The sequence below is a fragment of the Lithobates pipiens genome, unplaced genomic scaffold, assembly GCF_037356315.1.
Source record: "Lithobates pipiens isolate NorthernLeopardFrog02 unplaced genomic scaffold, aLitPip1_a1.2 Scaffold_19, whole genome shotgun sequence".
Classification (NCBI taxonomy): domain Eukaryota; kingdom Metazoa; phylum Chordata; class Amphibia; order Anura; family Ranidae; genus Lithobates; species Lithobates pipiens.
Genome location: NW_027507764.1, coordinates 129,986,375 through 130,001,161, shown reverse-complemented (window position 1 = coordinate 130,001,161; position 14,787 = coordinate 129,986,375). Strand labels below are relative to the sequence as shown.

At 38.6% G+C, this 14,787-nt stretch overlaps 1 protein-coding gene across 10 annotated transcripts in view; it reads left to right on the top strand.

The window, feature by feature from the left end:
* The window catches only part of HDAC9 (histone deacetylase 9), an 880,403-nt gene that overhangs the window by 699,781 nt on the left and 165,835 nt on the right, over positions 1-14,787 (top strand). For all 10 annotated transcript variants that reach the window (XM_077491260.1, XM_077491259.1, XM_077491263.1 and 7 more), the window contains 2 exons: positions 473-677; positions 7,819-8,036. In XM_077491260.1, coding sequence (XP_077347386.1) covers positions 473-677; positions 7,819-8,036 — 423 coding nt within the window. The remainder of the gene's footprint in view (positions 1-472; positions 678-7,818; positions 8,037-14,787) is intronic.

Here is a 14,787-nt window from a genome sequence, read left to right as displayed (position 1 = left end):
TGGCCTTGATTACTGTTTTATAATTTTTATTCATCTACCATGAAGCATTTTTGTAGAGTGTTATTTCAGTAATATTGGCTGTCAAAAATGGTTCTAGCTGTGACTGTCCACCATATCTTTTTCATTAGAAGCTTTTAGATTAGAAACATTTCCTTCATTTCCTTCAACTAGAGATCATGACAAACTGGTTTTCATTGATTCACCCTAATTTTAACAGGTTTGTTATTGTTGGTTTAATATAAGTATGTTTTTTTTTTCTTTGTTTCTTCTGTGGTACAAAAAGTAAAAAAAAAAAAGAGATGAATGCCTATTGAGTATCTTCTCTGATGCTCAGATATGTAGGGAAGATTCTTTGTAAGCTTTGATGTGTATTGCCTAAATCACATAGCCATTGATGGTAAAGAGCTCAAAGCTGTTCAATAATATGCATGTAACAGGATTAAAAACTTTGTTTCTGATTTCTGTGTTGCAGGCCTCATCTTCATTAAAAGAGAAGCAAAAGTACGAGCCTCAGGCACCCAGGCAGGGGGTGTCACTGCCTGGATCGTATGGAGGGGCCTTGCCCGTTTCTTCAGCTCATGCATCCCTGGAGAGCAAGACCAACAGCAGCCACCAGGCCTTACTGCAGCACTTACTACTAAAAGAACAGTTGCGACAACAAAAGATTTTAGCTACAGGTAATCCAAGATTCACCACATTATTAAATTTTTTTTAAAGCTGTTTCTTCTTTATGCAATGTATCCATCTGAACAATGCAGCCTGTAGACCTTCATAAAACAACCTACTGACATGCTGACAATGCATTGTGTGGTTTAAGTTCCTTTAACTAAACCTACAATTATAAGGGTGCAGCCATAGCTGGCTGTCTCTGCAAATGCAAGTTATGTTCATCCTCTAAATTCAGTACTTTTTTACGTCATTGACCTGGAATAATGCTGATCAAAATAACCACAGAAAAGTCCTTATCTGCACTGTTGTTCTGTATCAGTGACTTAAGCTGGCCATAGACGGAGCGATTTACCCGTGGTTGCAGGAAAGAAAATCCCTGTCAAACCAACCATGGCTGACTTTAAAGTCTAGCTTAAAAAAAAAAAAATGAATTACCATTACAATTCATATTAACCACTTCAGCCCAGAAGAATTTACCCTCTTAATGACCAGGGCATTTTTTGCGATATGTAACTGGGTTATTTTACCAAAAATTGCATGGGCATGCGGCGCTGTACCCAAATAATATTGATGTCCTCTTTTTCCCACAAATAGAGCTTTATCCTCTGCGTTTTTTTATTTTTTGCCCTATAATCAAAAAGACCAACAAATTTGAAAAAAAAAACAATATTTTTTACTTTTCTATAACACATATCCAATATATATATATATATATATATATATATATATATATATATATATATATACAGGCATACCCCACTTTTAAGTACACAATGGGGTTTATTTACTAAAGCTGGAAAGTGCAAAATCAGGCTCAACTCTGCATAGGAACCAATGAGCTTCTAACCCCAGCTTGTTCAATTACGCTTTGGTAATATAACCTGGAAGCTCATTGGTTTCTATGCAGAAGTGAGCCTGATTTTGTACTTTCCAGCTTTAGTAAATAAACTCCATTGTGTACTTAAAAGTGGGGTATGCATGTATATATATATATATATATATATATATATATATATATATATATATATAAATAAATACACACCATGTTTCCCCAAAAATAAGACCAGGCCTTACATCCATTTTGGCTGCAAAAACACAGTAGGGCTTATTTTCAGGGGATGTCTTATTTTTTTACAGTATGTACAAAGAAGTTCCTTCCCCTTGCCAACTAAGGAGCCAGCATTCTGAAATTCTGTAATCCAAAAAATAAACCTTGTAAATGATGTAATCCGTTCTGTAAAGAGATGACATAATGTGCAGTGTGCCTTCTTGTGTATTGTGGAAACCTTATTTACAGTGCTGCTGGATGCTCATGTGACCTGCCAGAGCTCTTCTTCCCCGCTACAAGTGCTGTAGACGGAGAGGCAGAGATCCCTGCTGATGTCAGCCCACTCTGTGCGCTGCAGAGGAAGGGGCTGCTGATGTCAGCAGGTAAGATAAGAGAAGAGCACTGGCGTGCCATGTCAGTGCCCAGCAGAGCTGCAAATAAGGTGTTTTCCACAATAAAGTTACACAAGGAGACACACTGCACATTATTATAATCTTTTTAAAGAACAGATTTCATGATTTCACGAGGACTTGGGCTTATTTTCGGGGTAGGGTTTTATTGCAGCCATCCCAGGTTTTATTTTTTTTGTAGGGCTTATTTTCTGGGAAACACAGTATATCAACACAAGGGACATTACTTGCCTTCAGAGAGATGAGTCCCTTGTGCTGCTGTGTCCTCCTTTTTGCCAAATTTTGGACCAGGCCGCACCCCATACGCTCCAACCTTCGAAGCTTAACCATGGGGATTCATAAAAGCCATATTACAGTTTCTGTGAATGAAACTGAATCTATGAATCAAGGGGATGGACCTATCAATCATCCATCCGTTCTCCATTCTTAGATTGTGTTTCATTCATAGCTTGTGAGGCAAATGCAGCTGCCAGAATACAATATCCCAGAGAGGAAATATATTTGTGTGAATGAAGGAATCTGTTCCCACTGGCTGAATGAAAAATACTAGCCATTTATGGGCTGCTAAACTGTTTTTTGACAGGCTTGACTCTAGCCACTTACTGACCGACTCATGTACATATGCGTCAGCAGTTTGAAGATGGATATCTCGGTAACGGCAGCAGATGCTGCCACGACCGTGGTATCCATCTTTAGAGCCTGCAGTCCTGTTTATGATAATGGTGTCTCAAGATCACCGCTATCGGCAGTGGAAGAGGTGCCATCCCCCCTCCCGGAGGCGATCGGGACCTGTCCGTGGCTGTGTATGGAGACGAGTGAGGGGAAGATGGCCCCCACCTGTCTCCATACTATAGCAGTGCGGAAGCGACGTCAAAACGTCCCTTCCGCCCATACGTCTTAAAGGCACATTTTTCTGTTTCATTTTTTCAACTGACAATTTATTTTTATTTTTTTATTATTGCATTTAAGTACAAATATGAGATGTGAGGTATTTTTGGACCCCAGATCTCATATTTAAGAGGACCTGTCATGCTTTTTTTCTATTACAAGGGATGTTTACATTCCTTGTAATAGGAATAAAAGCGACCCATTTTTTTAAAAAAACAGTGAAAAAATAAATAAAATCAAGTAAAATAAATAAGAATTGTTTTTTTTAAGGCACCCCGTCCCGACGAGCTCGCGCGCAGCAGCGAATGCATATGTGAGTAGCGCCCACATATGAAAATGGTGGTCAAACCACACATGTGAGGTATCGCCTCGATCGTTAGGGTCAGATCAATAATTCTAGCCCCAGACCCCCTCTGTAACTCAAAACATGCAACCTGTAAAAAATGTTAAACGTCGCCTATGGAGATTTTTAAGGGTAAAAGTTTGACGCCATTCCACGAGCGGGCACAATTTTGAAGTGTGACATGTTAGGTATCAATTTACTCAGCGTAACATTATCTTTCACTATAAATAAAATTGGACTAATTTTACTGTTTTCTTGTTTTTTTCATTCAAAAAAGTGATTTTTTTTCCAAAAAAAGTGCGCTTGTAAGACTGCTGCGCAAATACAGTGTGACAAAAAGTATTGCAATGACCAACATTGTATTTTCTAGGGTGTTAGACAAAATTTTTTTTAATGTTTGGGGGTTCTAAGTAATTTTCTAGTACAAAAAAACTTGTTTTGAACTTGTAAACACTGAGTCTGAAAAAGAGGCCTGGTCTTTAAGTGGCTAGGTAGAGTATGTTCTTTATAGGTTCCCCCTATATAACCTGAGGCTATACACTCTGCAAAGCACTGCCTAATATTGGAACGATTTAAATATGGAAAATAAAAAAGGTTCAAAGCTAAAAAAGCCTTTACCTAGTTTCAGTTGCATCCTGTCTTGGAAAACCAAGGGAGTAATCCTAAACATTGTGAGACTCCTTTTTGGTAAACCACATCCGATGATTCTACTCTAAGCAGTCTTCTTCTGTTTTCACAATTTATTACCAAGTACAGTAAACAGTTTTTGAAACACTTAAGCTGTTCCTGAAAGAAAGGTTCTTTATCTTAAATATTTTAATCCTAGTGTGCAATTATGTACTTTCTTAGTTTTATCATTACCGCTCTAAAATGATTGAGCAAAATGCCTTGAATGAACACGACAGTGACTGTGTGAGAGAGACGCTGCGTCATGGAGTTCCTGCCAGTTTCCATATTAAACGTGTCCTTTCTATTATGTTAGGTTCACGGTGTAGGTCACATGTTTATAGCAGATCTGTTCAGAGACCACTTTGGTTCTCACATTGTCCTCTCAAATTAAAAGATGTCCGTTTACACATACTACCCTGAAAATGTGTTTTGACACCTCCTAATGTCTGGTAATGTGTGATGAGCTTAAAGGGAATCTGTCAGGAAACGAAAATGGAACTTGTCATAGATATCTTGTTTATATTCCTCGCTTCAATGCTTCGGTCACTAAACTTTTGAACCTGACTTGGGGTTAAGGCTAAGAAATACTTCTCTAGAATATAAAAATATTCAAAATATAATATATTAAAATTGCATCTTTTATTTAGTTGTATAAACCTCTGCTGCCCAAAAAGAGGATTTCAGTTTTGTAGAGCTTAAAGCGGGATTAAAAACCTTGATCACCCCTGCGGTTTTTATTTTTTGCGCTATAAACAAAAATAGAGCGTCAATTTTGAAAAAAACGTATTATTTTTAACTTTTTGTTATAATAAATATCCCCCAAAAATATATAAAAAAACATTTTTTTCCCTCAATTTAGGCCGATACGTATTCTTCTACATATTTTTGGTAAAAAAATCGCAATAAGCGATTATTGATTGGTTTGCGCAAAAGTTATAGCGTTTACAAAATACTTTTTTTTGGTCCTACTTGTCTTCTGGGTCACAGGAGTGTACTTATTTTTGTACTAGACTGGATTAAAGTCCACTGTCGGCTGCCATCACAGAGCTGCTCCAAGCTCTGCAAGCCCGGTGCTCCAGTGAGTGCTGGAGGGGCAGCGCAGAGAGCGGTGATTGACAGTCACCTCCCTCTACTCAGGGAAACCAATGACTGAGAAATCAGTGCATGGTTCCTAATCTTAGAGCTGGCGGGGGGGAGGGACTAGCAGGAACGCCATGATGCAGCATGGAGTTCCCTACATAGATGAGTATGTATATATATATATATATATATATATATATATCTGTTGATTTCCCACACTTTTCCTTTAAATGTGTTTATTTTTTGTAACTTTTATTTTCACCCATTGGATTTTCCGACAACTTTGTCCGACCGTGTGTATGCGACACCAGCTTTGGACAAAATCCGTTGGAAAAAATCAGACGGATTTTGTGGTCGGAATGTCTGACCGTGTGTACAGGGCATTAGACTAGCAGATTTAGGTGGATTTAACAAGAAAGTTGACACTGAACTCTAGCTAACAATTTTAAAGACGTTACATCAATAGTTTTTTCTTTTTGGGATAAAAGTTTTTGGAATATGGGCAGGTTGAACTGGATGGACTGATGTATTTTTTCAACCTTACCAACTATGTTACTATGTTACATAAATAAATAAAAACTGACCATTGTAAGCACTCCTTTCAGTGTTAGAGTGGTTGTAAAGCCTAATGCCCTGTACACACGGTCGTAAATTCCGATGGAAAAAGTCAGATCGGATTATGTTGTTGGAAAATCCGATGGTGTGGGGGCTCTATCGGACTATTTCTGTTGGATTTTACGATGCACAAAGTTTGAGAGCAGGATCTAAAATTTTATGATAACAAAATACGATCGCATAAATTCCGATCGTGTGTAGACAATTCCGACGGACAAAGTGCCACGCATGCTCAGAATAAACTAAGAGATGAAAGCTGTTGGCTACTGGCCCGACGTACGTGTTTGACGTCACCTCGTTCCGCACGATCGGATTTTCCGACAACTTTGTGCGACTGTGTGTATTCAACACAAGTTTCGGACAAAATCCGTCGGAAAAAATCCGATGGGTTTTGAGGTCGGAATGTCCGACCATGTGTACAGGTCATTAGAGATTTTTTTTTTTTTTTTACCTTAATGCAATGTATGCATTAAGGTAAAAAACCTTCTGTACTGTATGTGTCCCCTCTCACTCCCCCTTTACTTACCTGGAACGATCCCAATCCAGCGCTGGGCATGAGATCTCCTGACTCTGTCCCTCCTTACTGCACAGATTAATAACAATGAGAGCCATTGGCTCCCGCTGCTGTCAATCAAATTCTGTGACCAATGAACAGAGACAACACAAATGTCCCCATAGGAAGCAGCTTCTTATAAGGGTACTCGCCGAAGAGGAGGAGCCCAGAGTGCCAGCGGGGAACCAGAGAAGAGAGGGATTGGGGCTGCTCTGTGCAATACCATTGCACAGAGCAGACAAGTACAACATGTTTTTTTTATTTTAAAGGAAACAAAATAGCCTTTAAAGCGGAGGTCCACCCTAAAGTGGACCTTCCGCTCATCGGAACCCTCCCCCCCTCCGGTGCCACAATCGGCACCTTTCAGGGGGGAGGGGGGTGCAGTTACCTGGATAATCCAGGTAACTGCACCCACTTCCGGGATAGCTCTCTGCGGAAAGGGGCGTAACTTACGCCCCTTTCCGCAAGTGCCCGCCCCTTCCCGCAAGTGCCCCGCTGCCTGCTGGGAAACACACAGATCCCAGAGGCAGCGGGAGCGTCCTTATTGCGCAGCGCGATTCGCGCATGCGCAGTAGGGAACCGGGAAATGAAGCCGAAAGGCTCCATTTCCTGATTCCCATACCCAAGATGGCGGCGGCAGGACCCGACAGGCGACCTAGAGATCGGCTTCGGGTGCCGACATCGCGGGCGCGCTGGACAGGTAAGTGTCACTATTTTAAAAGTCAGCAGCTGCAGTATTTGTAGCTGCTGGTTTAAAAAAAAAAAAAAAACGCGGAGTCCCGGTGGACTCCCGCTTTAATGTTACTTTAAGTGGTTCCTCTCAACCCTCTAACTTCTGCTTTGTCTGGACAGTTTGGTCTGTTAAAAGAGTTTGAAAATTACCAGACTAGGGCTCCATGCACACTGGCTTTTGTGTTCAGCCTATAAGCAGCTAATGTTAACCTATGTGTCCATGCACATTAGGACGATTATAGGCATATTTTGAGGTCAGCATTTAGAGGCAGGAAAAAAACCCTGCTGGTGTGTGTTTTTGAGTAGAGGCAGAAAAAAATGCTAAACTCTCATAAACTCGCCTCTGTACAAAACGCTCTATATGAGCGTTTTTTTTCTGGCAAGGGAACTTTGAGTTTTTTTTTTAAGCCCAGTGTGCATGGAGCCTTACTGCCCAGATCAATGGAAACATTAAGGAAAAAAAGCCTAAAAAAAAGTTTACAGATTAACATCTACAAATTTGTAAACTGTAATATCATAATTTTAGTTTTTGTGTTTAATGCCACTTTAGACCACCTTGATTGTGTTGCCCCCCTATGACTTCAAATATTTATGACCACACTGTTCTTTCTGTGCACCACATATAATATAATTCTATATACTCTAATCTCATCTAATCACATTTGGTATGTATATGGTATGTATAATATACTTTTTGGGGGACATAACCAGGAGCTTTTTTTTTTTTCTAAAACCCAAATGTATCTTGAGATCTGTTTATTTCTTAATATCTCTTCCCTTTATTAAACTGCAGTTTTTAATTTAATTTTAGGTAGTGCTGCAATTCTTCATCAGTCTCCACTTACAGCAAAAGAGCGGGTTTCTCCGGCAGGCAGGGTGGCTCACAAACTGCCTCGGCACCGGCCCCTGCACAGAACACAGTCGGCTCCGCTGCCTCACAGCACTTTGGCCCAGCTTGTCATTCAGCAGCAGCACCAGCAGTTTTTGGAGAAGCAGAAACAATATCAGCAACAAATCCAAATGAACAAAGTGAGCCCACTTTAACACACATACCTTTACGTGCATGCTAAGAATCCCTCGTAATGCAGTGCACTATTTACTTGTTACTGTGGCTCTTAATGGACTAATATACCTAACAAATATGTACCTGCGTATAAAATAACAGCTAATATTCACCAGTGCTAATGCAGACATTTCCATCTCTGTACAAAACCTTCTGATATTTGGTGCTGTATTTAAGAGAGTCTGGACAATATCAACTCAATTGATTAATTGACATTATGTACTAAAATATTGCTTATAGTAGTACACTGCACAAATACATAGATCAATACTAAATGAACCTGTATTTTGCCTTAGTAGGCTAAGTGCTCAGTTCATACTAACATTAAATTAAGTCAATATGTAGTTATTCAGGTATCTTCTCAAATTATCAATGGCTGATAAAGCGTGATCAAGTGATAAATACGCAGTGCACCTTGCTCCCAGTAATTAGTATAGGACATTCTAACTATGTGCTGCTTTGTTTTTTATATTTTGTATATGGTATATGAGGGTTATTTGTTTAGATATAACATTTTTACTTAAATGTCTGTTTACGTAGTCTTTTGAAACATTTCTACTGCCATGATATGGTTTTAATAAATGAAATGATACCATTTACTGAGAGATATGTGGAGGCTGGAATCTCTGACTTTCTTCTGAAAACGAAGCTTGGATGTCGTTCTAATCCAATGGCTTCAATATTTCTGAGTCCCTGAGCCAGCACAGGAAAAGTCAAATTAAAACAGAGGTTGGCAGTGGCAGCCACCATACTCCCACATTCCCTTTAACCCATGCTGTGCAGTGAAGAACAGTCTCCAGATTTGCCAATAAAAGATCAATTTGTCTCTCGGTTAGCCATGGGCTGAACTAGAGAAAATCAATTCCCCCAACCATGCTCCTCAAAGGCAGGGATGCCAACTATTGTATTCTGCAGCCACAATGCCTGTGTCCGCCTACCCTGTTTCCCCCGGAAATAAGACCTAGTGTAATTGTCTGTGATGGCTGCAATATAAGCCCTACCCCCCAAATAAGCCCCTTCCCTGTTTCCCCGTAAATAAGCCCTATCCTGAAAATAAAACCTACAAGGACTTTAACTAGGGCTTATTTGTGGGGTAGGGCAGATATTGCAGCCATCACTGACAATCACACTAGTTCTTGTTTTCGGAGAAACAGGGTAGATACGGTGGCACTGCTGAATAGTGACTGCCCCTGGTAGGGTGCAGTCACTTTTTGGATGATATTTTCTACTTGGTCGATTTTTTTATTGACTTGTGTGGAGCCGTGTGGTGCTTGCAGGGCCTCCAATGGATTCAGTAGAAATTGGACAACAATTGGGCCATCCTTACCCAGCTTTATCTTCTACTTTAGATTGGACCTATTTCTTATCACTAGCAATAGAGATGAGAAAGGTGATTTACTGTACTAAACGAGTTAAGGATCTTCAAACAGTAAGATTCATGAATGTGTGAATAGACTTCAGTTATCCAATCACGATTGGGCATTCAAAGTGAGCAAGATTTGCTTTTCACATGATGGACAATTGGAGTGAATAAAGGAAGACCCCCTTAGTAAATCAGCCCAATTAGGTAGCATTCTTCTTGAAAACATCACCTTGCCCGAGGCGGTGATGAGAACCAACTTAAACACATTGAAAGATTGTTCTACTTTCTATGGAGAAATGGATTTAATCCTTCACTGAATATATATTTTCCAACATCCAGTACATCAGATCACTCGCAAATAGCACAAAATGCTATTTGTTTTATTTATAAATGGTACAGATACTTTAGCTTAGTTTTTTCATACTGGCATTACATACATATATCAATTTAAACTGCACTTTCTGGTTAAAATTCTAGATTTTCTTTTATTTTTGAAGCTTTGTATTATAAATTATTATTTATAATTTTTATGTAGATAATCTTTAAGTTGCATGTCCTTGTAAACAAACAAGCGTGACATATTTTTTTTACCTTGAAATAATAGTTACATAGTTAATGATATTGAAATACTTCAGCTGAATAAATTAATGCAGCATGTCCATGTATACAATTCTTATTGATGACTCTTCTTTCCCTGGATTTGATGTATAGTGCAGCTAAAAATAAGTGACATATGTTGGCCACTAGAGGGAGCTTGAAAATTCAACATTTAGATCATTACAGATCTCAAAACTGCTTGTAATTTTCTTAAATCCTGAATAGCCAGCATTGTTGTTTCCCATTGCTTGCCACAGAAAATTATTAAAAGAAATTCAGCTGTATACAAATGTACAAGTGTGTGATGATATTGATATCTAGTGAATTGTTTTTTAACTTATGAATGCTAGCAGCATTTTTGGTGTAGCAGCACTGGCATTAAAGATTTTGCACCATGAAATTTTGTAACCAATAAATTCTACATGAGTGAGTTTTCGTTTCATATGTGTATATTGCAGTGACAATACCATGACATTTTGGGGTAACAGAGAGGATTATTTACTAAAACTGGAGAGTGCAAAATCTGACAAGATTGCAAACAAGCTGAAGTTAGAAGCTGATTGGCTACCATGCACAGCTGCACCAGATTCTGAGTGTACCAGCTTTAGTAAATCTCCTCTAGCATTTATACTTGCAGGCAGTCCGTTTACATGCGATCACCAGTAGAGGACAGCAGGCTGTAAAATCAGTATTCTATCAGTGCAACCCTCTAATGCAGTGTTTCTCATCTCCAGTCCTCAAGGCGCCCCAACAGGTCATGTTTTCAGGCTTTCCATTATTTTGCACAGGTGATTTGATCAATTTCACTGCCTCAGTAATTACCACAGCTGTTTCATCTGTGGGAAATCCTGAAAACATGATGTCTTGGGGCGCCTTGAGGACTGGAGTTGAGAAACACTGCTCTAAAGTATGATGTGGAAAATTATGCGTTATTAATGATATAAAAATACTGATAATTATAAATAACAAGTGAGAAATACAATAATGTGCACAAATGCAAAGTGCAAAATGAATAAAATAATTTCAACCTAGTTGCTGCTATCACTGAAAAAATGTCTTCACTTCACATTAATGAAATATAATACCAACACAGTGCTGCGCTACTAGAATATAATCACACATCAATATAATAATGTGACACAATGAAAACATCCATGTGTATAGTCTCAATATCAAATGATTGCAGTATCAACAGATGACATCAAGGATTCAAACTTCACCCAAAAATGTGCATAAATAATATCCAAAAGTGCTAGTGCTCTCTTCCACCAGTGTGCTCTTGCTGCTCACCTCACAATCTGACCCATGTTTTACCAGTGGGTCAGAAATAGCAGGTCCCCTTTAAGGGGTAATCAATAGATCGACCCAGCATGCTGCTAGCGTGTTATTCCTCCGTATCACCCTCTTCCTACTTAATGGCTTACCCAGTCTTGAATCTCCCTCAAGGAAATTGGGTATATATGGGAACAAAAATATGGGATCTAGCGCTCTCTGTTTCAATAATTTATTCCTCCAGTAAAAGCAGTATACAAAATACTCACAAGCACTTAAGCAGTGTGGGCTATTCAAGCATATCAATTTCCATGTAAAAACGAGTTGACCGCGAGATGACTTTACCGATACATGTTACGCCAATGGGCGTGACTTCTTCAGTAGGGTTGGAGACCTGACGTCTCACCGCTTATTATATAGGCTCCCTTCCCCTATTGCTAGGCAATCCTTCCTCTCCTCTATAATGCTAATCAATCCAGGGCCAGCCCGGCCGTGAAGGATCACTCACCCTTTCAGGATTTGATAATTACCCAGTAAATTACTATGGGGACACCACAACAACACATTAAATCACTCCGGATCCATGCTCAAAATTAATATATTCAGCTGGTGACTACATCGCGTGGACATAATGAACACTAAACATTTATCAATGTTTCTATAGCCATAATACAGTACAATAAAAAAATATATATTTTTAAAATAATTTAAAAATTCTGAATTAAAATGAAAAGTACCCAATTTGCTCACAACAAAATTCAATTACCATTACAATTCATATTAACCACTTCAGCCCAGAAGAATTTACCCTCTTAATGACCAGGGCATGCGATACCTCACTGGGTTACTTTACCTAAAATTGTGTGGGCATGCAACGCTGCACCCAAATAAAATTGATGTCCTTTTTTTCCCACAAATAGAGCTTTATCCTCTGCGGTTTTTATTTTTTGCACTATAATCAAAAAGACCAACAAATTTGAAAAAAAAAAAACAATATTTTTTACTTTTTCTATAACACATATCCAATATATATATATATATATATATATATATATATATATAAATGTATTCATCAATTTAGGCCACATATTTTTGATACACAAATCCCAATAAGGGTATATTGATTGCTTTGTGCAAAAGTGATACAAAATAGGGGATAGATTTTATGCAATTTTTGTTATTATTATTATTTTTACTAGTAATGGCGGTGATCAGTGATTTTTAGCGGGACTGCGATATTGTGGCGGACAGATCGGACACTTTTGACACTTCTTTTTCGAGCATTAGTATCTGCTATAGCTGTTGAATGAAGCGTCATACCGGTATGGCGATTCACGCAGTATATCTGCGGCAGGGTGGTCGGCAAGTAGTTAATGTGTATAATAATTATAAGCTGCAAACCACTGAATTAAAAGCTACATTCAGAACCCTCGGTGAGAGAACCTTGGCCTCTGATATCCAAATTGTTTCCTTTCTACTGAGTTGTCTGGTGTAGTTTCCACCCCTCCAATGTTTCTCCACTTTTTTAATCCCCCAAAACTTCGGCAAACTCGGATTATTATTATGCACCAATTTGAAATGATTGGACACACTATATTGATAATGTGTTCCCCTATTCGAATTTGCAGGGTTCTAGATGTACGGTCAATATACTGTAACTCCACATTCCAGCATATATATAATGCAAGTTACGAAGTCCTTGATCACATATTTGTTTCCTGTACTAGTTGGAATAAACTCTTTCTTCTTTTTCACATTATTCTTGGCATGACGGCAGGCTTTGCATCTGCTGCATGCAAAGAAACCAGTGAAACATCCAAACAGTGTGCCTATCTTTTTCTTTGGGGGATCCATCACCCCTGGGGTAATCATATCCTTTAACGTTGGAGCTTTTCTATGTATGAACTCAGGGAAAGCAGGTAACTGTGGCCCTAATATCCTGTCTTTTTTTAGCATATTCTAATTTTATTTTTATTATTTTCTCAACTTGTCTAAATTGAATATTATAGTCCAAGACCATACTAAATTCATATCTAGAAGACCCCCACTGGTTACCATGCAATAGTAATGATTTCCTATCCATATTTTTTCTTTTTTAACCCCTTCCAGACCAGTCACCGCAGTTGTACTGTGGCAGGTTGGCTCCTCTGGGATTACTGACGTAGCTGTAAGTCGGTTCGCATTTTGACCACTAGGGGGCACGTGCGCTCCTGCATGCACATGCTGGAGCTGACGTGTGTGCCTGGCGGTGGCGATGACCCCTGGCCACCCGCGATTGTTCCACACAGAGACAGAACGGAGATCTGTCAATGTAAACAGACAGATCTCCATGCTGTCAAGGGTGAGGAGAGGGATCTGTTGTACATACTAAGTATGCGCAACAATCGGTCTCCTCACCCAGGCAGTCCCATACCCCCACAGTTAGAATTACTCCCTAGGAAACACAATTAACCCCTTGATCGCCCTCTAGTGTTAACCCCTTCCCTGCCAGTGACATTTACACACAGTAATCAGTGCATTTTTATAGCACTGATCACTGTATAAATGCCAATGGTCCCAAAAATGTGTCAAAAGTGTCGATCTGTGGGCCATAATGTCAAAGTCCTGATAAAAATCACTGATCATTGCCATTACTAAAAAAAAAGTAAAAAAATATATAATAATAAAAATGCCATAAATCTTTCCCCTATTTTGTAGATGCTATAACTTTTGCGCAAACCAATCAATATATGTTTATTGCAATTTTTATTACCAAAAATATGTAGAAGAATACATATCAGCCTAAACTGAGGAAAAAAATTAGGTTTTAAAAAAAATATATTTATTATAGAAAAAAGTACAAAATATTGTATTTTTTTCAAAATTGTCGCTCTTTTTTTGTTTATAATGCAAAAAAAACCCCACAGAGATGATCAAATACCACCAAAAGAAAGCTCTATTTTAGGTGTTTGGGTAAAATGTCGCATGACCACGCAATTGTCAGTTAAAGCGAAGCAGTACTGTATCGCAAAAAATGGTCTGGTCATTGAGCAGCCAAATCATCCAGGGCTGAAGTGGTTAATGCTTTTAATATCATAACCTTTTTCCTTAAATCTATTGGCCAGTGTTTCTGATTTTTGAGAGAAATCTGCCTTTTTAGAACAATTCCTACGTATTCTTATAAACTGGCCTTTAGGGTTATTAATATGCCAAGGCTTATGACAACTGTCTACCAGTAGGTAGGAGTTCCTAACAGTGGGTTTGAAACGATTCCTCCTATACAATCTGCCTTCCTCTTTATATATTTACAATTCCAAGAATGTGATAAACTCACTACTGATAGTCCATGTTAATTTAATATTTTTATAAATTTTTATTCATTTTATTATTAAATGTTTCAAATGATAATGTATCCCCCTTCCAAATAATAAGGTCACCTTTTATACAGAATATGTTTTTTTGGTTGTTGTTTAAGAATCTCCTCATTCTCACAATGCTATGAAGAG